Source organism: Cydia strobilella, chromosome 5 (assembly GCF_947568885.1).
Source record: "Cydia strobilella chromosome 5, ilCydStro3.1, whole genome shotgun sequence".
Taxonomy (NCBI): domain Eukaryota; kingdom Metazoa; phylum Arthropoda; class Insecta; order Lepidoptera; family Tortricidae; genus Cydia; species Cydia strobilella.
In genome coordinates, this window is record NC_086045.1 from 7,898,174 (window position 1) to 7,924,429 (window position 26,256).

General features: G+C 35.7%; 1 protein-coding gene across 1 annotated transcript in view; it reads left to right on the top strand.

Moving 5' to 3' along the window:
* Window positions 1–733: 733 nt before the first annotated feature.
* Window positions 734–26,256, top strand: part of LOC134741415 (carbonic anhydrase-related protein 10) — a 50,732-nt gene continuing 25,209 nt past the window's right edge. Inside the window, exons 1-2 of the mRNA XM_063674186.1 lie at window positions 734–1,338; window positions 8,451–8,667. Of these exons, the coding sequence (XP_063530256.1) occupies window positions 8,604–8,667 (64 nt within the window). The 5' untranslated portion in view covers window positions 734–1,338; window positions 8,451–8,603. The remainder of the gene's footprint in view (window positions 1,339–8,450; window positions 8,668–26,256) is intronic.

Sequence of the window (26,256 nt, forward strand, 5' to 3'; positions counted from 1 at the left end):
TAAACAAAATAAACAACATTTGCTTCGAGTTTAGTCCTTTGAGAGGCAGCTCCCTGTTTTGATGTTTTATGAATGAGTCTCACTGCACTTAGGTCTCATGTTATTGATAGACAATTTAAGTTATCTCTTAAATTTCAACTTTTAAGTAAGGTAGTCGAATATTATATTAATGAAAATAAGTTTAATTTTTAAAAACAACTTTTTTATTGCCGAGTGTAGTTGGTACCAGATTCAATCCAGTACAATCCAATGATTTCATTGTCAGTTAGGTGAACATAGTGTTCCAATATAGTGTTAGTATTTTGTGTTAGGTATAAGTATGTCATTTTTAATGCACATTTCTAAATATACCTAACGAAAAATGAAATCATACCTACAATAATACCTACAAATGAATTTAGTACTATTCACCACACCAACTTATAAAGGTTCTCTTTGTATTTAAGAAACTATAAGGTTGCATTTTATTCACAAGTGGTAGCAATCTCATGCAACGCTCGTGGTTTAATTTGAATCTTTCTCTTGCTCGGGTATCAATATTAGCACTAGTGGTTAAACAACAACTTTGTCCCCTTGTAAAACAAATAACTATAGTTTTGACATGTAATTTTTACTCAAAATACACGCAGCGTCGAAATGCCTGTTCGGCCACTAAGTGAAATCCGAAAGTCTCAGATTTTTTAAGATTATCCCCACCATCCCAACAGCGTAGGCCGTACCCTTTGTCACATGGAAAACTGCATCTATCTCTGTCTCGCACGGAAAAAAATCAAGTGTTTTCCAACTCGCCGCATCGTTTTGCTTACATTCTGCTAATGAAAATACAACCTTTTGGTTTTTGTCACATGGTACAGTTTCCTTTCTCGAATGTAGCGAACATTGATCATTTTGAAGCCAAGCCCGCAAGCATTGTAATGCTTGTATTGAACAAGTGTCTTAAGATATAGCGAAAGCACTCGAATTTACACTTTACTGCATTGTTATAGAGATTTCTTTACAAAAGCGACGGGTAAAATGATTGGTCGTTTAGTATCGAGGGGTTGAGTGGAAAACTTGAAAGGTAGGAAAGCGGGAATGTGTCGGCTGAAGCGAAACAAGCCTTCAGTCGCACCGCGCACATGCTGGCGTGCGGACAAATTCAAAGGCCGGGTTTTACGTAAGATGGCGGGAACTTTACGATAAATTACTAACTTCTTACGTTGTACGCGTATTTTGTTCGACATTCCAAATCGAGTACAGTTTTTATGACGTGTATTTTTAGTATATAAAATAATTATTTAACTTATATTATTTTGTTATGAAGTGATTAAGAACTGAACAACACCTGTTTTGTGTCAAGTACGTATTCATATTTAACTACCTATCTTCTGGAACTTTTAATTACTTACTAAAGTTTTCCAACCATCTTATTTTTATTACTACAACTATCAGCTACAAAGGCATGATTGGTAAATTTTATCAAACAAATATATAGTTCAAGAGACGAATCGTTAAATATTTCTGCTATTACATTTAAGTAAGTAATAAATAAAGTTATGTTTTTAGAATAAATATTACGAAACAGATTTTACAACAAATAATTAAGTAGTGACTGTCCAGCTTGCCTTTGTTATAAAGCTATGTAGGTAGGTTTATACTTAAAGGGGAACTGTTCATTAAATACCTACTGGTCTTTTTCTGAGTGTCTGGATTATGTTTTACTTTATTTAACACAAAAAAAATACAATACTTAAAAACATACCTAAGAACTAAAAATAATCTATAAAAAAAACTTAACTATAAGTGTAGTGTGTATGTAGTCTATAGTGTCTGGATTGGTAAATTGTCACTGTTTTTACGGACACTTCTAATTATTGTAAAGCACTGGAAACTGCTCACTTCGTATGAACATTTTATACAATGTATTGTGACCGTCTTCAATGTAGGTAATAATAAACAACTCGATAAAAAAGCTACGGTAAATAATAAATAATAAATAAATAGATAATTTTCCTCCCTGGATATTGACATTATGAAACATATTTTTACACAGCTATGCCCCTTCGTTTGAGTTTTTCCGATTTCTTATTATTATTACTCGTATAAATGTTAGGTTAGGTTAGCGAAAAACCAAACCAAATTTTTCAAAGCTTTTATAACATGGCATGGCTGTTTGTTAACATACATCAAATTTTGTAAACGTATAGTCTATAATCATATAAATATAATCTAGGTCATAACCAGAGAAGAGACTGGGGACTACGTTTGTATGGAAAATCGGTCGTCCATTTTCTTCTTAAGGGGCTCCCTAACGGCAATGACCTTCGATCTGAATCCCTTAGTTTTCTAATGTTTTTTGTAGCTTATCATATTAACAGCAATGGCTTTAAGCAATATTGTATCCCATACGTTTACTTTAAACTTCATTGTCGTCGAGATATTTGGCATCAAAGTTGAACAATTTTAGGCCAAAAAACTGGTTTTCTGGCCATAACTTTTGTGTTAGGTAATTAGTTTAAAATTAAAACCTCTGACACGTTTTTCGAGACATCAAAGACGAAAACAAGTATGTAGATTAACAGCAATCTAATTATGAGAAAAGTGTTTTTTTAGACAATGTTTAAAAAATAAGTATTCATTTCTTTCAAAATCAGGTGGACAAGAATGGAGATAAATAATAGAGAGATTGAAGAACCGATAGCCGCGCGTTTGTCTTATAATTCTATCTATAGGGCAAATGTAGGAGATACGATTCAAAACTTATCAAAAATCGGTGAAAACCGCGTGTAGCCCCTTAACTTACAAGTTACAACTCACCACAGGTTATGCGACACAATTAATGAAGGTCTAACACAAATTTATTAAAGCACTGCATATACTAAACTAACGTTGAGTATGCATGTTCCAAGTTGAAACGGCCAGCAACATATAAGTATATTTACCATCCTAGTAGATAGCTAGTTGTAAATGATTAGGTTGCATGATTCTGCTTTAAGCCGATGATGAATAGGATGTACGCTGACTTACCTGGATATTCCTAGGATATCCTATGCTATCTCAAAACAAGCTGCAACGCTTAATGGGTTATTAAGTGTGGCTTGCCTGATCGTTAGTTTTGGTAAATAATCTTAGTTCCGCAATGTACAATCGATGTTTGATGCATACCGGCGGACACATAATAGAAATACTCGTATTATTTCGTTTCTTTCACATTATCAAATTGAACTGGAATTTCTTATATTATTATTCTGCATTAAATTATGAAGTGTCATTGATGTGCAGCAAAAACAGCGTTGGGGATAGCACAGACCCTTGCGGAACGCCAGCGTTAATGTCCATGCTATTGGAGCAGCTTCCGTCTACTACAGCTCATATTTTTCTTCGTCTTTTTGCATTTGGCAAGGAAATAAAGTTCTGGTTAATATGGATATCTACGGAGCAGGAAAAATTTGGAATTGGAATTGCGAGTATATCTAACGATAATATTGTACTACAATAATTCCTACATGTTCTATTTAATTACACAAAGTAACTTCTTTCTTATTTTTTATCGTTTATCTATTTTATGATTTTTGTAATAGTTGTTTAATGTATATTTAATATCTAATGTAATGTGTAATTGTAAACCGACGGACGTATAAAATGTAAAATTTTATGAATAAATAATTGAATTGAATTGAATTATGACAAAAAATACTTTTTTTTACCGTTAACTACTTTAAATATATGTTCTTAACCAGTAACCACAGATTATGCAATAGCCAACAAAATAGTGGAACATCCCAATTAACAAAACAGTGCCAAAATAACAGCCTTAAAATTGAATTTTAAAGCAACTAATCCAATCAGTAATTTATTATTCCCGGGCACATAACAGCGCGACCATAAACTTGAACAAGTTACACTACAGAATTCCCTCCCGGCATAAGTATTATTCGGACAAATGAATATTTGAAATGGCGGTGCGCTGAGGTTTTAATTCCCTTGGCTATTCCGAATCGGCGCATGTTTTTTCATTAAAACGCATTCAATACGACGACGAGCAAGCTTTAAAATAGCGAACCCTTTCAAAAATATTTCCATGACATTCCACTCTCGGTGCTCGCTTTGTTTTTACTTTATACATAGGTACATTCTTTGTGTCAAGCTTTTATATCAACGAAATTTATGTTTATATTAACTTAAATAGTGGGTAAACCTGAGAGCTATGAAGTTCAGAGTTTCGGATATTTTAATAAAATGCTTTAATTCGCTATTAATAGCCTCGCATGCGTAACAACTACCTAGCTTACAAGGATTATCCGTGTACCCGGCTTTGTTTACCCTCTTTGTTTGTTACTCGCCGCTTCATATTACTGTGGTTCATATTTTATTGAAACATGTGAGTCATGGAGTCACGCATGTAGTTGTCCTTTTTTGTTGGGTACTATAATTGAGTGATATACTTAAATGAATTAACTCGATAAAAATATCACATCCATTGCCCATTCATTTGATATGTCACAATACATACTTAATACAGTTTGCCAAACTTATTTCTTCAAATTCTAGAACACAGTTCTAAAGATCCGTCTATAAAATAAAGTAGGTATTAGTAGAGAAAGAAGATGCATTTGTGTTTTTTAACCGTATGATGATGACGTTAAAAGAATTTTGGCGTTATTTTAGGGATTCTTACTTAGTTGCTAAAAAGCAGCGGCCGTTGGGACAGCGGCAATTGTGATTTTTAACCATATGATTTTAACCTTAGAAGGATTTTGACGTTATTTTAGGGATTCTTAGTTGCTTAACACAACGGCCGTTGGGACACCCGCAGCCTTCACCTCCTTCTAAAGCAGCTAACGACTGCTTCGCGTGATTCGGAACTTTTTACGCTTATTTATACTCAAACCCTTGACAGTAAAATGTTGTAAGGGCGCGACATATCAATGCCCATAATTATTATACGAATATGGACAATAGGCCCCTCGTACTCGTTACGGAGTCCGATGATTATTAATGAAGTTAGAGATCTGATAAAATTCATTGTGAAAGCATAATCCAACGAATAATATGGTATCAATGACTTGTAACCTTAGAGGATATAACCAAACTTGTAACTAATAACCAAATAACTATTAATGTCTGTTTTTATGGTGGCGGAATATAAAACATATTAATATGTACATACACAATTCGATACAATACAAATACTCTTTATTGCACAACTCATTACAGAAAACAATACAAAAAATACAGAAAAGAAGAGGTTAAATAACAGGCGGTCTTATCGCTCAAAAGCGATCTCTTTCAGACAACCTGGAGAGCAGTACCCAAGATAGAACTGATGCTGAACCCTGGCTGTACCTAGTGGAACGCTGTTTTGGTCATGCGATCGCTGTGGGGGTCGGGGTCGGAGTCGGAGTCGGAGTCGGAGTGTGTATTATGCAAACTAAATCATAGTTACAATAATACTACGATACGACGAAACATAATACCTAGAATTACAAATCGTTTAGCACCGAAACGTCAAAGTTTCGTCGCGAATATCATCGAAGTTGACCATCGCCAACACTAGAACCTAAGTACCTATACTAAGAACCTGCTACTAGGTAGATTGCTAAAAGTAGAATTATTTATTTTGCGTGGTAATATTTGTATTTTTTAAGTTCATTATTTTAATTGTACAATAAAATACGTAAAATATAGTGTTTTTATCAAATTTTAAACTCTTTTTTTCATTAATTAATTATTACGAATTCATACTTGACTTGACTTGAAACGTATAGGTGTTTTGGAACGATGCGTTCTGGCGTTTTTCTGGGGTCTATTTATATAAACCGTCAATATACCGTAGAATGTCGTTTGAATTATTTTGTCTCTTTTTATTTTGCTTACAACGTGAAAGGGACAGAGGGAACAGAATCCAAGTATTTCGAACTTGTATTAGGCCCCGCACGTTGAAGTGACATTCGAATGTTTGGTCACTTGAATATCATTTTTGTCTCATTCAGTGAGCAACATGCGATTGTGCTCACTGTTTTTAAGTAGCAAAGTACACTTGTTCGAGCTGCTGAGGTGAAAAGATATTGAGTAAACTATGTATTTTTATGCAAGTAAGTGCAGCGTTCTTCATTGTATAAAATTTTGGTCCTCTAACATTTTGGTTTGGCACCGCCTTCAAAAACTAAGTAAAGAATTACCCGGATGGTTATTAATTTACTTATTAATTAGGTATTAATTACTTTTTGGCAGAAATTTGCTTTACGACGGGATAGGGACTGGACTGGACAAGGATAGGGGTGAGGTATGTAAAAAATATTTTGTTCTTTTCAGTGGTTTGGTTTTTTTAAGGGTAAAATTAAGTTATTTCATTGGTTTTTTTTTTTAGTTATAGTTGTTTTTATTTCAATTTATTATTCTCTTTTTAGGGTTCCGTACCCAAAGGGTAAAATCAGGACCCTATTACTAAGACTCCACTGTCCGTCTGTCTGTCACCAGACAGTTCAAATGTTCACAGATGATGTATTTCTGTTGCCGCTATAACAACAAATACTAAAAAGTGCGGAACCCTCGGTGGGCGAGTCCGACTAGCACTTGTCCGGTTTTTTTATCTAGTTCTATCTTTTGTATTTCGGAAACAAAAATACCATAACGTTACCGAGAAACGAGTTATAGGCATAAAACTTTAGTTATTAACCTTCATGGTAAATAAGCTTTGAGGTTAATGTAGGTTTATTTCACTAACGACCGCTACTTACATACTAGGGATCAAGCTAGAATAAAACTCATGAAAAACTTTGTAACGTTTTGGTTATAATATTAACCCATTCAGCGCTAATCACGACACGAGCATTTGGGCTACCCCAATCGAGTGTTTGGTGTTATTTTTATTTAATTAAGTCGAGTGAACCACCACCAATATAATCAATAATAAATAAATATTTCTTGTTCAATTACAAACGCGTTTACTATATTTAATTTTTGAAATAGTTATAAGTTATAAATAACTATATGAAATTTGAGCAATTTAAAAGCTGCTTGGTTTTTTAATATTATTTTACCTTTTATCTCTATGATGAGATCAATGAATGGGTATTTGCTGTTGATATCTAGTCAAAAGTAACCAATATTAACTTTAGACTTGGTATTAATAGGTGAATTGAATAATTTATTTTAGCCTTGAATACACATACGCTTTTTTTGTAGGAATGGTAAATATGCATTTATAGAGTATCTTATATGCCTTTTCGAATATTCAAAAGAAATATATGTAATAATAAAAACCGGCCGAGTGCGTGTCGGACTTGCGTTCCAAGGGTTCCGTACATTACACAATTTTTCACAATGCATTTTTTTATGTGAAACGTGAGTGAAATGTCTTTAAAAAACCCGTAGGGGTCGGATCAAAAACTAAGTAATTAAGTCCGACTCACGCTTGACTGTACATTTCTAATAAGTTTTCCTGTCATCTATAGGTAAAGAAGTATTTTGTGTATTTTTTCACAAATTTAGACCCAGTTTCGGAGATAAAGGGGGGAATGGTAATTTTTTTGTCTATTTTCTTAAATAACTACTAAACTATTTATTTTAAATTACAAAAAAAAATTGGAGTTTCTCGAAATGAGCTCTTTCATTTGATATGTAACACGATATAGTTTGAAAAACTTTATTTTTTAATTTTCTCATTTGCGTGGCCCCCATGTTTAAAATTCGTTTGTTTACGTTACATATCCGTCTTTGGGTCACAAATTTACATATATGTACCAAATTTCAAATAAACTACATATGAAATAAAACTATGTAAACGGATTATATCGCGTATAATGAAATGAACGGCAGACTGAGGAAAAATATATATTCACCTCATTCAAAATTACGAGTACAACGTGCAAAACTAAACACATACAAACATAATGAAACAAAAGCTATAAATTTTAAAACTGGTTATAGTTACATGCCAAATAGGGTCATAATCATAAGGCTAGTTATATATTACAACTATTTTAAGTAACACTACTATACTCAAATGTCCGCAGTCCTTCTTATATCTTGCTTGTTTTTTTATCAGATGGACTACTGGATCCCAAGCTGGTGGCAGAAAAAAAGCCATCTTCCCTATTTAAGTTTGTCTTAATCTCAATGGGCTCATTCTGGGATCAGATCAGGACTGGGAGAGAACCAGAGGAGTATCAAACTTTATTGATTGGCTTTATCCATGACATGCTCCCAGACTGCAGACTTTGATCGACCGTGCCAAACGCCGGGATGTGTATGAATTTAATTATAAACGATTTATTCCGTTTAAATAGTTTTCTTCAAAGAGGTTTTTTTCAAAAATTCTTCATTATTTATAGTTTCGACATTACGCATTGAGAATAAAATTGTTATCATTTATATAATAGTACCTATGCGACTATAAAGAAAGTAAGTGTATAAATATTGTAAGTATTTTGGTAAATATTCTTAAACAAATCCTTTAATTGTTTCAGGTAAATGCAATGAAATGGAACGTAATAATTTCCCAACGATTCGGTAACCTAAGTTCAATAATAATGGAGAGACAAGAAGCAAGACACAATCATAAGCGTACAAAATTATAGACTATTTCCAATGTCGGAAAGGAAAGGGAAAATGCCATAGACATGTACGGTCTTCTCGGCGCGGCTGCAACGTCGGCGTTGTTGCAGCTGCTGTTATCAATTACAGGTACGTTAATAAACAGGGTAAATTTTAAATCGTGAATAATAAAATTAACTTAATAGACGACAGTTAGTTGCTTGACTTACTTTTTTTCTATTTCATTAAAGTATATTTTTAACTCGGGAACAAATCAATATTAATGAAATATTTTGATTTGTGTTTTTTAAGTAGTCACACTACGATATATAAATTATAAACTGAAATAGATATCATACACTAAAGAAAAAGTGACCAAGTCCACGGGTGAATTGTCAGGACGTTGCCCGAGTAAGCTGAAGACGCGGGTTCGATTCCCGCCTCGGCCACTTGGTCACTTTTTCTTTAGTGTATGATATCTATTTAGTTTATAAAGTACATTTTGACATAATTTATTTATTATCCATTAGAGACCAAGATAAGTCTGCAACGATTTTGATAGCACAAGCAGTGCAAGTGTTACTTATACGTCATAATTTTATAGAAGTTTGACGTTTAAGATAAAACTTACACTGCGTGTGCTATCAAAATCGTTGCAGCCTTATCTTGGTCTGACTCTATCATGTTTCGCGCTTGACATGAAATTTCGGAATATAAAATATCCTCTTAGAAGGTTTACATCCACTTAAAACGTGTTGTAGTAGTAGTGTTAATGGATGGTTTGAGTTTTAGCCCTGTGGTTAAATATATGTTACAGGTCAATTGGAGTTTTAGTTATTAGATATATTTATTTCCAATATGATACTGATATTATACTGATCTGTCAGTGTCAAAAGTGACGTTTATGGTTGAATAAATTTCACTTTTTACACTGACAGATCAGTATCATCTCAGTATCATGTTGGAAACAGATCTAATAACTATAACGAATTGGCCTGCAAGACTCCACTTTGGTCCTAGAAAAATATATCAACAATATTATTCGCGATTAAAAACAGCCTGTATTAATAAAATGTAGATAAGACGTGTAATATAAACTAAATATTAGAAATTCTGGAAAACTCAAACCTGCCGCCTTAATTTTTTTTGTGGGCGATATTTTTATCTTAATATTTAATAGCTGCCTTCATAGGTATACCCGATTCATTATTATTTACAACGACGGGACTTAATCGCGTAAAATAAGTATCAAACCCACCACCTCCTCAGTCTTCTCCGAGACCACGGGGACAACGCCGTCCTCGAAACGTCGGAGGTGGGTTAAATACTTATTTTACGCGATTAAGTCCCGTCGTTGTAAATAATAATGAGTAAAAATCGTGAAAGTTTAAATCAGTGTTATACCCGATTCATTACTTGCGAAGCAATAAACTTTGAGACTGCATTATAATTTAAATTACAATCAACAATAATATTGGTAATTATTGTATTTATTTTCGACAAAAAAAAACTGTTTTTAGTAGTAGGTGTTACAGTATGTTGTATAATGTATAATGCAAAAACCACATTTGAGATTTAATTTAGTAGTAGGTGTTACAGTATGTTGTATAATGTATAATGCAAAAACCACATTTGAGATTTAAAAATCTTAATTTGATAATTTGAAATTACTCGTTTAATTTCAAACACAATGTGATATTGTTACTGTATAAACGAATGATGAAGATGATGATGATGAGTGCATCTCTCTAGCACCAATACTCACGAAAGATATAAAATAATTAGTTGGGATTTTTAGGTTTACGTAACCAAAAGGTGATAAACAGAACCGTTTGCTGCACGCTTTTTTAGTCTGTCTATCCGACCATCTGTCACACAAGTCTACAACTCATAATAGCCATAAACCATAATAAGTAGACAGCTGAAATGTTTTTATTATTATTTATGAAATTATGACGACCGACCTAGCCTAGTGGGTAGTGACCCTGCCTGTGAAGCCGATGGTCCTTGGTTCGAATTCCGGTAAGGGCATTTATTTGTGTGATGAACAAAATATTTCTTCGGTAGTTATGGGTGTGTTCTTTGTATATAAGTATGTATTTATCTATATAAGTAAGTATATCGTCGCCTAGCACCCAAGTACAAGCTTTACTTAGTTTGGGGCTAAGTTGATCTGTGTAAGATGTCCCCCAATTTTTTTATGAATGGTTTTTAGTGCCATTGCAACAACCAATAATGAATGAATGAATATTTCAGACTCACAATCGATATTTTTGTTAGTATACATGTAAAAATAAATGGTTAGTAGACGGTTAAATTAAAAAAATAAAATAGTTAAATTGAAATTTAAGTAAGGTCACCAAGCCAGAAATGTATTTTATTGTTTTTTTTTTCTCTAAATAACGGTCAAAGATTCAAACGTCAAACTCCGTATGACGATAAATAAAATTATAAGTTAGACTTCTGGGAAAAATATTGGATAGTAATTAGGTGATGGTACCGAAAGGGTTCCTTGAGAACGACTTGAACTGACCGTTTTTCAATAGTTGAATATGACTGATAATCGCACATGATTCTTATAATAAAACATCGGTTTTTTTTTTCTTCATAAAGCCGTTGTTAGACGGTCGCCGACAAGCCCCTCGGACCGCGTGGCCTTGGTCTGGACAGACCGTGTAGACAGTTGTTTCCAACAAAATCTCATACAAACATTACCAAGGTCAGACCAAGGTCAGACGGTCTGAAGGCTAGTCAGCGACCGTCTAGCACACGCTTAACTCGACGCAAGACTTGCCCTCTGTGTCCTCAATTTTATTGTCCGCCTAGCTAGACAAAGAGATTGACATGATTCATCCAGCTAGTTTTATTGCAAGGCGTGTTGATAGTTATTGTGTGTGTACCGTCTTCGCGGTATTTCTTTAAGGGTAACAACAACAACCCCGTTTTACTCTGACCTTTTTTTAAATGGTCGGACGAAAATTCTTACAATATTAGCAAACCAAAGAAAGAAACGAAAGTAATTAGCGCTTTTTTATCGCGGCTTAGTCTCCTCCACCTGCCATGCGGCTAAGTAAAACATTCCGCCATTAAATAAAAGCAAGGTACTTCATGAAATAAGAAAAAAAAACATACAGAGAAAATTTAAATTTATTATAGGTATTTATAATTTTTTTGTTGATACGAGTATACATAAAGCTATGAATCGTTAATCTAATTATAGAAAAGCGTAGTAGTTACGAAACCAAAAATACGATCTGAACATTGAAACTGTATTAATATACCTATTTATTTATTTACTTAAACATTATTGCACATAAAAGAAGTAAATCAGGCCGACTTAATGCCCCTAGGCGTTCTCTACCAGTCAACCATAGGGCGAAATAGAAATGCGTCAGGGTGGGTGGGTGCAGTGATGCACTGTTATGAGCGAAACACAATTATTACATAAATAATATTAGTATATTATAATAAATTATAAGTAATCCTTATAAATACTTACACTAAATAATATAGGGATAAATACGTATACCTACATAGTCATACATACAACTGCATTATAGGGGCCATAATTTTTGGGTACAGAAGGGACTTTTTTTGTGACCTGTATGACCCCAATAATGATGCTAAATATGCCAAAACGTGAAGATGTTCATATGCAAGGTTTTTTTTTTAATTATAAACTGGACACATTTGCAGCATGTTGTGTTATTTAATAAAACTAAACTAGTACTATATACAAACGTGTACTATATATAAACTATAAACGAAAATAGATTAATTATTATTATTATTTATTTAATACAGACAGTTGAAATTTTCACAGATGATGTATTTCTGTTGCCGCTATAACAACAAATACTAAAAACAGAATAAAGTAAATAATTAAGAGGGGCTCCCATACGACAAACGAGATATTTTTGCCGTTGTTTGCTTAATCGTACGAGACCCTTCGTGCGCGAGTCCGAACAAATTTGTTTCAACGATATTCTTAACTCGGAAACTGAAGAACCAGAAATTATAACTAATTTTAACATAAATGTGTTTGTACCCAGTTTGCCAGAAGAGGTTTAGTTTCTAATAATAAGCGCTTAATAATAATTTAATTCAATTAATTTAATCATTTTTAAGACAACAATGATCTCATTTTTGTTAGTAAGTATTGCATATATTCAAATTGTTTGACTTTTGTCCTTTCCCAATACCTAGGTAATTTGGCTCGATATTTTTATTTGAGTATTCTTTATCTTTTCCCAGAATTAAAATTATTTCACATCACATTTACGTGCACTTATTTTCAGTGCTTTTTTTGCACTATCCTGTCATTTCGAGGAGTCTAGGCGGGTTTTAATCCTAGCCATGATGGTCGTGCGTATTATTGTGTAAATAAAATAGGTAATAGATTAATAATAGTTGACGAAGCGAGCAAAGACAGCCGTCAGTTGCGGTCCGGATCCGGAAGCAGCTGTGTCGCTTGCGTGCTGTTTGCCAATTTATCACTAAGCTGATTATATATAGGCGTTCCCCTGACGTGCTTTATGACTTTGTTTGCTCTCCGCGTCTCTCCTTTATTTACACGCCTTTTAAATCGAGAACAATAGATGTTTATCGTACATTCCATAGGTGTTAGGCGTGCACAAATGCACATACAATCGATATACTTCACCACTCCTCTTCTTCTTCTTCTTTTCGATATGCTTCCGTCGGCGCAGGGACGTACACATCCTGGCATTGCTCTTCAACGTACTGTTTAATCCAACCGCCCCACCATATCTCTCTGAAAGGTTTACATACCTGGCGGATGGTAGTGGTCATCGCTTGAGATCGAGTGCAAACCTGACTCGCTGTACCGTGTAACAAGACCCGGTCTTACTCCAAGTCCTTCACAGTGCGCGCCGTGCAGTTGTGGAACAAGTTACCGTTATCCCTTAGTTAGACAGTCCCAGTCGGTAGCATCACTCAAGAGTAAATTGCATAAGCTATGGCTCTCAAATGACTTGTGTTCTGGTTGAGTACTAAGTGTGTAAGGTGTGTATTTATATTAATATGTATTATATGTGTATTTATATTATAATATAGGTTTTCAATTATTTACTCGTGTAATAATTGAACCATAATTTCACTTTTCTGTACAATGTGTTCGTTTGTCTGTCATTTTTAATTGTCTACTCTCAGTCGCTCAAAGGTTGACTGGAAGAGATCCCTTACAGGGATTAGTTCGCCTTTGTCCATTGTATACTTTCTGTTTAATTGTATATCTTAACCTGTCTTATGTGCAATAAAGTGTTTACATACATACATACATACATACTTAGTAGCGCAGGGATCATCTGAAGACATCCGAAAATTAAATTTACTGAACAGAAAAACTGTTCTATGTAATATCCGATTTCCTGTTGTTGTTTACCGTTCAATACAATAATTCTTTAATGGGCACCTCAAATAACTGAAATAACAACAACTCATAAAGGCTATGTATTACGCACCTATTACGGTCCACTGAAAATGTACTCCAAAAGAACAGAAAAGAAAGCCACTCGCAAATTCCAGGCCTAGTTACTGTACGCAGACGTTGCAAAATACAAATATAAATTCCAACAAATTGCATAAAAGTAAACACGAGTACAAAAGGCGCCGCAAATGGCATTTTCAGAGCTAGGTTGCATGGGAGCAGGTGGCCGAGCCTTAAGCCTGCCGGACCACCAAATCCTTATACGACTTTAATTTAACTTTGCTTTATATGGTTATAGGGTTCCACACTACACAATATTTTAGTTCATATATAATAATTCATGTTGCATATAAAATAATTTCGATGTGGTATAAAATTAAAGAATTAATGCTACCAGCCTTCTGGGCACCTTACCACCCGGCGCCGAGCTAGCTCCCATTTTTTACTTGTATATAGGTAAACATTTTTATTTAATTTAATTTAGTATTATTTCTGTTTTTATATTTTTATGTTTGTTTTAATAATATTAAACTATTTATGAATTAAATATGTACTGACTAGGTTTAACGTACAGATTAAAATTATACTATTTATATTGAAAAAATAAAAATAAAGATGTTTTGAGAAAGGTAATCTTTATTTTTGCTTCTTTATATTTTTATTTATTTTTAACAATTTTACTTTTGCAACTACGAGTATGATCCCTGTTTTAAATATTTTATATGTACACTCAGCGTCAAATACTCTGGAGCATTCAAATTGGCCAAATAGTTCGGTACACCATACTCGGTGAGCGCTTTCAAAGCAGAAAGCACAAAAAATAAATAGAAACAGCACCAAACTAAATATTTGTTCACTTTTTACCCGGACAATTTGTATCATATTGAATTAATGTGTCAGTCTAAAAACTAAAACTAAAAATAATTTAATCGTCAAAATCGAGGCAATGGATTCGACGCTACGGTCGATCACACGTCATAATAATAATACATGTACACGCAAGCTATAAAAGTTATCCCTGTGTTCAAATTTGCGCAGATTAGTAAAACCCAGCGTCAACTGAAGTAAAATACATTTTAACTTTCTATGAAAGTTTCAAGTAGATACACAATAAAGTCATGTGTTTTAAGTATTTGATTTTCATACCAATATTATGCGAGCGTAACATAGCACAATACATACCTACAATGTAACACAGCACAACAATACTTCTTATTGCGCACCTCAATTAAAAAAGACAGACGATGATCTTTTAAAAGTAGAGGTAAATGTTATATAAATTAATTCGTTTTATTATACAAAGTAATTATACCAACGCCAGCCACGCATAGGTAATTAAAATTAAACACGTACAGGTCGCAGAAACCCTAAGCCAACTCTTACTGCTAGGTATATAGTGCATATAAAATTATATAATATAAAATTATAAGTATAGCTTATAACTGACTAAATACCTGCGCCCATTTATGTATATAAGCTCGATAAACGAAGGTTATAGTACAAAACGTCTTTAAAATCTAGAATAGAGGATGTTTTTAACTTTAGATATTTTAGCTTCGTTAAGAAATTTTATCAGGTTAATTACAATTCTGTTACAAAACCGAGTTTTGCATTTCACCTTTAGATCGAGCTCTACGTTCCGACGTTACTAGATAAAATAACGAGTACATAGTTTATGTAACCTTCCTCATTTCGCCCGAGATAACACAGACAACGAAATATGGCTGTGGCTTATGAAACGGTATTCTCGCAGCGGCACGTTGATGCACTTACGTATTCAAAGTTCAAATTCAAACCGGCGGCCTTCATTCGGAATTCCAATTTCAAAAATTTGTTTTGGAACCCCTATTAATATGAGGTAAGTAGGTTCACTGTAGGATAGAAATAAATCGCTAAGTTAGCTCGGTTTTGCTTTTTTTTTCATACAATATAAACAATTTTATTATAGCTTATTCATATAACTATTTATTATAACTTATTCATCCTCTTATTCATCAATATTTAATGATTGTATGTGTTTAGATTTTCTTTCAATACGTATAAAGTAATTAAGTAAAATACATATAGTTAAATGCACAAAAATCATTCGGTTCAGGCGCTGATAAACCCCACCACTCCATACATAAAAAAGTCTGCTCGGGTGCCGGCATAATGGTTCTCTCAGTGCGACTCGCACTTGTATATTGATGCGCACTGACACTGATGTACAATCAATTTAGATGATATATAGATTTAGATATATTGTTAGAGGGTTTCGAATGCCGCTCCTTATTCCCGTATGTACATTTCATGTATTAAAATGATATCGAGAACGTGTTGTGTGAGCTTGCAGTGCTTTAGAGAGCAGCTGCATTCGTATGAGTGTGACGCACTAACACTCATACTACAATAATTGATGATCACATCCCGCTTTTCAGGGGCAAAATGTATTATATTATTTCCAATCCTTAATTGGAAATAATATAATACTCCATACTTTATTCCATGGTGTACAAATATTCTTAAATTACTATTTAATATTAAATTTCAAAGAGGCACATAATTAATGAGATTTAGAAAAGGAGTTTGTGACTTTAAGAAAGTGAAGGGCCCGCGCGAAATCGGCTTTTCATACAAACGTAGTCCTCATTTTCCTCTCTGGATATTAACATTATTGAAAATATTTTGACGCAATGTGTTGTAGGTATATCAACCACAGCTGTGCTAGGAGCGATTGATTTTTTTTTAATTTTTTAATTAATCTAATCGTTAGGAGCATTTAAAAATATGTATGAAATCTGTTTTTCGCTCCTAATTTTTTTTGATATAGGTGTATGCCCCTGCATAGCTATGGTGAATATACATCAAATTATGTAAAAATATTTTCCATAATGTCAATATACAGAGAGGAAAATGGGCACTACGTTTGTATGGAGAAGCGGCCGTCCCCTTTCCTCTTAATGTAAAATATATTGAAAAGGTTTCATAAATGTAGAAAACATTTATTTCAAAAAAAGTCGTTAACCTCCTACGTATCCTGACGCCCACCTCCACTGCCAGCTAAAATCCTCTTTATATTCAGAAATACAGATCCAATTAAAATACTTACTTTGAAAAGGACTTTTGACATATAACTGGAAACGAACTTTGAGACTGGACCGGCAGTAATACTAGCACAACCTCTTAAAAGGCCTTTGGATATCGTATTCGCGGCCTTCTATTTATGCTAAGATCGATATCGTTATTGCATTCTGGAGCTAGTCTACAACGGCGATCTTCCTAATGGAGTTCCTTCGGTTATTGAAATATGACTAACAAGATGCTAACGGGCTATTGATTTAGACGGGTGGCCAGCGGGAACGTCCGAACACGCTTAATGGTTAATAGGATAATATAGTCCCCATTTTCCTTTCTGAATATGGATATTATGTATAATATTATTACATAATTCCATATATATTAACGATAGGTGTGCCCCTTCGTTTGACTTATTTGGATTTTAACCAATGGGCAAGACTGCAAAAAATCCTCAATTCAAGCCTTATCGCCAATGTATAGTACTAAAAATTCTGTACAAGAAAAAAAATACAAAAAGATGATGTTATAGGGTAGTATTTTTGTATTTTATTTCTGATACAGAATTTTTAGGACTAAAATTAGCGATAAACTGCAAAAATAAAAAACCATCAAAAAAATGTACGGTGGGGCGTAGTTGTGGTTTAATACATATATAAGCACTACTAAGCGCGACGAAATGCGATTTGTGCGTTTTTAGATTGTTCTGTATGTATAGGTAGTTGTAGACTTGAAATATTAGTTATTGTATAATAAAAAACATAATTATATTTATTTATGGTAGCCAAACCTACTTTTTTTCCACATCTGGAAGAAGAGTATTTTGAATATAAGAATCCTAAAGTAACGTTAGTTTCTTGTTTACTTAAATGAAAGATAAATTTTTATTTTAGTATAAAAGTATACATCTCAAACGTCAGATCCAGTTTGCGAATAACTTAGGGGCTCGAAGACCTTGATATACATTTTAAAGTTAGTCTGCTCACAAATCCCTAAGGTATGTGTATATATAGGGTAAGATAGAGTAGCTATTTATCACTGTAATAAGTATATTACACGATAAGGAAATTGAATAGGCATACGCCAAATCTTAAAAATGCGTTAAAATTAAGCAATATAATTCAATCACTAAGTCAGCCGGTCGGTCAATCTTTTATACAAGAACTAAAAGATCATCTTAGTTTCACAGATGCTACAAACATGATGCCAAATGAAATGCGGGAGAACTTCGAAAGAGTCTGTATAGCCAAGGCTGAGCAATATCAAGGTCGTACAAGATGCAAGAAGGGCCCGAATAAGGAAACAGTTTGGTGGAACGCCGAAGTGAAAGAGGCTGTATCACGCAAGAGAGAGCTATTCAAAGCATGGCAACGTACAAAAGACCAAACAGACTTTGAGAAGTATAAACAGCAGAAAAAATTGACCAAGAGACTAATTCATTGTCATCGCGATCGCCACAGATCGCGATGACACAATCGAACCAAGAATTTTATAATGATTTAGAATCGGCAAAATCTGAATTAGACATACACAAAATTGCTAAAACTCGGCACAGTAACACTAAAGATATAAGAACGGTTAAATATATAAACGACCAAAATTCGAATCTTTTAACAGAAGATAGAGAACAAGTTTGGGAACAAATCAAATTATTTTATTAAATATTTTGATTTGTGTTTTTTAAAGTAGTCACACTACTATATATAAATTAAAAACTGTAATAGATGTCATATATTAAAGAAAAAGTGACGAAGCCCTCCAGTGGTGAAGGCCGGATTCGAACCGGCGTCTTTAGCTATCGCGGCTAACGCCATGAACCCCTAGGCCACCCCGCCACGGCGGTGCCCGTCCGAATTTCTCGACTATATGCCATCTTAGTAAGACTAGGCGTCTTTGACCAGCTCTAAGGGCAAGCAGTGCGCGCTTGCACCTCCTAAACGAACTCCTTACGGATTTACGTTGTAGCGAGAGAGACTGGTGCTGCCATCTATGAACAAGTTTGGGAACAAATCAAATTATTTTATTAAATATTTTGATTTGTGTTTTTTAAAGTAGTCACACTACTATATATAAATTAAAAACTGTAATAGATGTCATATATTAAAGAAAAAGTGACGAAGCCCTCCAGTGGTGAAGGCCGGATTCGAACCGGCGTCTTTAGCTATCGCGGCTAACGCCATGAACCCCTAGGCCACCCCGCCACGGCGGTGCCCGTCCGAATTTCTCGACTATATGCCATCTTAGTAAGACTAGGCGTCTTTGACCAGCTCTAAGGGCAAGCAGTGCGCGCTTGCACCTCCTAAACGAACTCCTTACGGATTTACGTTGTAGCGAGAGAGACTGGTGCTGCCATCTATGAACAAGTTTGGGAACAAATCAAATTATTTTATTAAATATTTTGATTTGTGTTTTTTAAAGTAGTCACACTACTATATATAAATTAAAAACTGTAATAGATGTCATATATTAAAGAAAAAGTGACGAAGCCCTCCAGTGGTGAAGGCCGGATTCGAACCGGCGTCTTTAGCTATCGCGGCTAACGCCATGAACCCCTAGGCCACCCCGCCACGGCGGTGCCCGTCCGAATTTCTCGACTATATGCCATCTTAGTAAGACTAGGCGTCTTTGACCAGCTCTAAGGGCAAGCAGTGCGCGCTTGCACCTCCTAAACGAACTCCTTACGGATTTACGTTGTAGCGAGAGAGACTGGTGCTGCCATCTATGAACAAGTTTGGGAACAAATCAAATTATTTTATTAAATATTTTGATTTGTGTTTTTCGTGGCGGGGTGGCCTAGGGGTTCATGGCGTTAGCCGCGATAGCTAAAGACGCCGGTTCGAATCCGGCCTTCACCACTGGAGGGCTTCGTCACTTTTTCTTTAATATATGACATCTATTACAGTTTTTAATTTATATATAGTAGTGTGACTACTTTAAAAAACACAAATCAAAATATTTAATAAAATAATTTGATTTGTTCCCAAACTTGTTCATAGATGGCAGCACCAGTCTCTCTCGCTACAACGTAAATCCGTAAGGAGTTCGTTTAGGAGGTGCAAGCGCGCACTGCTTGCCCTTAGAGCTGGTCAAAGACGCCTAGTCTTACTAAGATGGCATATAGTCGAGAAATTCGGACGGGCACCGCCGTGGCGGGGTGGCCTAGGGGTTCATGGCGTTAGCCGCGATAGCTAAAGACGCCGGTTCGAATCCGGCCTTCACCACTGGAGGGCTTCGTCACTTTTTCTTTAATATATGACATCTATTACAGTTTTTAATTTATATATAGTAGTGTGACTACTTTAAAAAACACAAATCAAAATATTTAATAAAATAATTTGATTTGTTCCCAAACTTGTTCATAGATGGCAGCACCAGTCTCTCTCGCTACAACGTAAATCCGTAAGGAGTTCGTTTAGGAGGTGCAAGCGCGCACTGCTTGCCCTTAGAGCTGGTCAAAGACGCCTAGTCTTACTAAGATGGCATATAGTCGAGAAATTCGGACGGGCACCGCCGTGGCGGGGTGGCCTAGGGGTTCATGGCGTTAGCCGCGATAGCTAAAGACGCCGGTTCGAATCCGGCCTTCACCACTGGAGGGCTTCGTCACTTTTTCTTTAATATATGACATCTATTACAGTTTTTAATTTATATATAGTAGTGTGACTACTTTAAAAAACACAAATCAAAATATTTAATAAAATAATTTGATTTGTTCCCAAACTTGTTCATAGATGGCAGCACCAGTCTCTCTCGCTACAACGTAAATCCGTAAGGAGTTCGTTTAGGAGGTGCAAGCGCGCACTGCTTGCCCTTAGAGCTGGTCAAAGACGCCTAGTCTTACTAAGATGGCATATAGTCGAGAAATTCGGACGGGCACCGCCGTGGCGGGGTGGCCTAGGGGTTCATGGCGTTAGCCGCGATAGCTAAAGACGCCGGTTCGAATCCGGCCTTCACCACTGGAGGGCTTCGTCACTTTTTCTTTAATATATGACATCTATTACAGTTTTTAATTTATATATAGTAGTGTGACTCCTTTAAAAAACACAAATCAAAATATTTAATAAAATAATTTGATTTGTTCCCAAACTTGTTCATAGATGGCAGCACCAGTCTCTCTCGCTACAACGTAAATCCGTAAGGAGTTCGTTTAGGAGGTGCAAGCGCGCACTGCTTGCCCTTAGAGCTGGTCAAAGACGCCTAGTCTTACTAAGATGGCATATAGTCGAGAAATTCGGACGGGCACCGCCGTGGCGGGGTGGCCTAGGGGTTCATGGCGTTAGCCGCGATAGCTAAAGACGCCGGTTCGAATCCGGCCTTCACCACTGGAGGGCTTCGTCACTTTTTCTTTAATATATGACATCTATTACAGTTTTTAATTTATATATAGTAGTGTGACTACTTTAAAAAACACAATTCAAAATATTTAATAAAATAATTTGATTTGTTCCCAAACTTGTTCATAGATGGCAGCACCAGTCTCTCTCGCTACAACGTAAATCCGTAAGGAGTTCGTTTAGGAGGTGCAAGCGCGCACTGCTTTCCCTTAGAGCTGGTCAAAGACGCCTAGTCTTACTAAGATGGCATATAGTCGAGAAATTCGGACGGGCACCGCCGTGGCGGGGTGGCCTAGGGGTTCATGGCGTTAGCCGCGATAGCTAAAGACGCCGGTTCGAATCCGGCCTTCACCACTGGAGGGCTTCGTCACTTTTTCTTTAATATATGACATCTATTACAGTTTTTAGAAGATAGAGACATAAACAGTAGATGCGAGTACTATAAAGATTCATTAATTATATCACGCTCGAAAAATAGATATTACACACAACCTGTAATAATAATTACATTCTTGTGCGCGAGATATGATAATAATCTGTGTAATTATGTCATAAAACATTTGACTGCGTTAATAGGTAACTAAAGACATTTATTATTACAATACAATACAATACAATACAAATTATTTATTGTTTGAATGTAAGTGGCTATAAATGGTGGTAGGGTTAGTATTTGGTTACATCACAATCAACCAGAATTTGGCGTACAATACTCTTAACCTTTATAATAGGAGTGTGAAGTGAAGACTTTTCGGTTCCCTAACATAAGTATCCACTTTTCTATACAATTAGTATGGCAACTTGATTACTTAAGTTGGGGCACCGACCGTACACAACGGCTTTGTTATTATAAAGTCGAATTTTTTGACAGTAAATGTAAAGTAGAAAGTAGGTGCTTGCTGGAAAACTGGATAGATATTAAAATTACCCGCACCAGCGACGCTTTTGTTGGCGCGACCGACGACAAGCAAGCTTGCACATGCCACGCAAAGAACTTCCAATGCACCGTGAAATTGCCTATTTTCCACGTGAATTTTATTTATTTATGTCATACACCGATAACAGTTTCGCTCGGCCCGTCGCGGCTCATTGCGTCGGAAAATCTCTTCCATAAAGCAAATGCGAATTGTAATTTTAACATACTATTATTTTCATTTTGCATCGAATATTTCTATTTGTCCCTAACTAATTTCTGTAAGGATGTTAAAATCTTTTGAAATTGATATAACATTTTAATTAAAACATTGCACACACAAACATGAACTTTGCATAAAAAATTCACAAAGAGTACAATGTCCCGCAAGCAGTGCATCCTGTTAAAATTTGTACGAGCGCTGTCCTGAAATTAGAACCATCTCACATGGAACTCAAAGTCGTATTTAGATCGCAATATACCTACAGTATATCATTTGGCTCATTCAAAACGGAAACTGATTCATTTCCGATGCATGGTCGAAGCTCTTTGTGGGGATCGTTGGGAGCGAATTGCTCACATTTTCGACGTTTTATTCCGATATCAATACCTTTCAGTCTTATTCACTCAGGAATACCTGTGGTAACTGTAATATTATTTAGCATCGACTAATTATGACGCAACTGCTTCGTTTCCATATTTAATTCAGTCTGTTTTTCTTACAAACTCACATTTAATTAAATTTAGTATTTTGCTCGAATAATTACACAGCAAAATTAAGTTTATAATTAGATGATCAAACGAACTTACCTGAAGACATGACAATATGTAGTAAAAAATAGGGACTTGATATTGTGTCTGTTATCAATTCACCCATTTTGTTATAACATAGCTATTGACGTAATATTTACTCGAAAAACTTCCGCTTAATGCAGGAAACCTGCGACAGACAAATCTGTTATTGATTTGATTATAATTTGGAGCAGATATCAGCAATCTGCACTGCGAGTAATGTCAAATCAAATTAAATTGCTGCTTTATATACAAGTAACCTTCAAGACAAGAGCGTACTCCCATCTTAAATTCCGGCAACGCACTTACAACCTTACTTGCGGGCGACGGTAATTGCTTGCCATCAGGCTATTCGTCTGCTCATTTGCCTCAACTGTGAACAAGCGATGCTGATAGCAATAGATTAGTGCGATTTCTATGGAAAACATAGTCAGCATACATAACTAAATATATTATGTATCCTGTATACAGAATGTTGGTCATGTTTTCTAAAGAAAGGTCATTGATCCATATATGGTAAAGTAAATTTAAATCAATAAACTAACAGTTTTCTCGCGAGACGTTCCGCTTATGGAACGCTAGCTCCAGACTCGGCAGAGTTAAGGCAGACGCTGACTGGCATTTCCCAGGCGGGTACTTCGCTCTTTCACGTTCCAATCGCGTTCGCGAAACGCAACAATGTATAAACATTTCAATATTGTTACCATATGTATTATCCAGTTTCGGGTAGATTCTTATTTATAGTAACACCCCGAAGCGTGCAATATTAGGTAATTAGTAATGTTTAGCACATTCGTAAGATGTGTAAATAAGAAATAAGTGATCGAAATCGATAGTTCAGCTATTAGCAGTGATCTGGGTTTTCGTTGCCACTCGGGGTGAATGACCTTAATAACTGCTTTTTAAATTTCCTGTATTTTATAAATATGTTATGTACCTACACAAAAAAGCACACTATTACACTCACGGACAGATTTAAAAGGAACGCAAAAAAAAAGTTTAATTACTATTTTTGAAATTACTTTAGGTGCTGTAATCCAGTAAATAAACCTTTACCGTTCCGTACCCAAAGGATAAACACGGGACCCTATTACTAAGACTCCGCTGTCCGTCTGTCCGTGTGTCCTTCTGTCCATCTGTCCGTCTATCTGTCGGCACCAGGCTGTATCTCATGAACCGTGATAGCTAGACAGTTGAAATTTTCACAGGTGATATATTTTTATTGCCGCTACAACAACAAAGTACGGAACCCTCGGTGGGCGAGTCCGACTCGCACTTGTCCGGTTTTTTTTGCGTCCCTCTAAATTTGTCCATGAGTATATTTTAACTTGATATACAGGGGATTGGCATCGAAACCCCGATCACTGCTGCATTAGAGTCTAACCCAGAAGTTCGCAAGTTCAAACCACCACTAAGCAATTTTTTCAATATTAAGTATACTTTAAGTACAAAAATATAACTCATTTTTGACTAGTAAATTACCAGTTTAGTGAACTGTAACTTTTGACATGTAAATTTTGCACGAAAGTCCGATTGTATGTCGCGCGCAATGATCAACGTATTCGATCATCAATGTTGTATCAAAACAAAACCAAAACCTTTACAAATTGTTGCGTTAGACGTTAGAATCGGTCTCTTTGTTTCATAACTGCGACTGGGCCGGTACCTATCCCAGGCCCAGAATCTTGCGGGTTAGAATTCGCACGAAGCGAATATTTTATTGTCTTTTGATATATGAATATCATATTTTTACTTTTGTGTTGCTAACATTTTCTTTAACTTGGTGAAAAAGTACTTACACTTTACTGTTCGTTTTTGACATACCTTGTGCAGTTGTATCAAATTATACTATTATTTAATTTTATGTTTAAAAAAATTTATAAATGTCTTTTAATTTTATTTTAAACATGATTTTTAGTTATTCAATTAAATTAATTAATTAGTTTTAGTATATAAATGAGAAACGAGTGGAAAAAGAGGGGGGAGGCCTTTGCCCAGCAGTGGGACACAGTGGGCTCTGAATAATAATAATAATAATAAATAATATAAATGAGACCGTATTTAATATGTACCTACAATAAGAACTTACTTGTATAAAGTACCTAGGTTTATTTGGGCTCACGTTAACTTTCCCTATACTGGCACCTGAGAGCTGAGGCGTCAGCAACTTGCACCTGCATCTGTTAATACACACTACACTAAAGGGGCAAAGTTGTTGTTTAACGTGTTCTAATATTAAGCATAGCGAGTGGTTCGAAAAATTGAATTTTGAGTGTTGCGAGTGTCTCAAGGCGAGGATTAAACAAACTTTGCTACTGAGTGAAACACACAATTTTTACCACACCAACGTGAGAAAAATACTACCTGAAAAAAACATAATAAACCAAATCCAAATAAGTCAATTCAACCAGCTAACATGAGAAAACAACTAAATATTAGCATCATTTTTCACATTACCTACTGGTGCTGGTTGGCGAGCACGGCACGCGCGGCCTGCGCGAGGTGGTTGAGCGAGGTGTAGCGGCGCAGCGCGGCCGCCAGCGCCGCCGCCGCCGACGCCTGCGCGCGGCTCGCTGCCGTCGGCGCGCAGCCCTACCCCGCCGCTAGTAGAGAGTATACCTGCTGGATCTGGTGCTGGTTGGCGAGCACGGCACGCGCGGCCTGCGCGGGGTGGTTGAGCGAGGTGTAGCGGCGCAGCGCGGCCGCCAGCGCCGCCGCCGCCGACGCCTGCGCGCGGCTCGCTGCCGTCGGCACACATGTTTACACATGTTTATTTCTGAAACATTCTTGGATTCTCGTATATGGTACAGGTACCTGTCTACATATGTCCATAATAAACAAAGAAAGATAGGTATTATACTATTAAATATTAGGTAAAATTGGCTACACAACGTCAGCATAACAGCACTAGCATACTGGGGTAATTCAAAGGCATGCAATACCCCATAAGGCATGATTTCACGTACTACCAGAAAATCGAGAATCTTTATAGACCATTCAGACGCAAACATACTACTCGTACCAACGCAAGTACAAAAGGTACCTATCTAGTATACTTAAATACGCCGATGAGCAATATTTCGAATACATGAAAGCGTATTCCCGAAGGCCGGAGTTTGTTGAGTAGCATTAAAAGATTAAAAGTCGACGGTTCGTTCAAGCTGTATCGAATGCAGACGGGAAACGATCGTGGAGCGCGA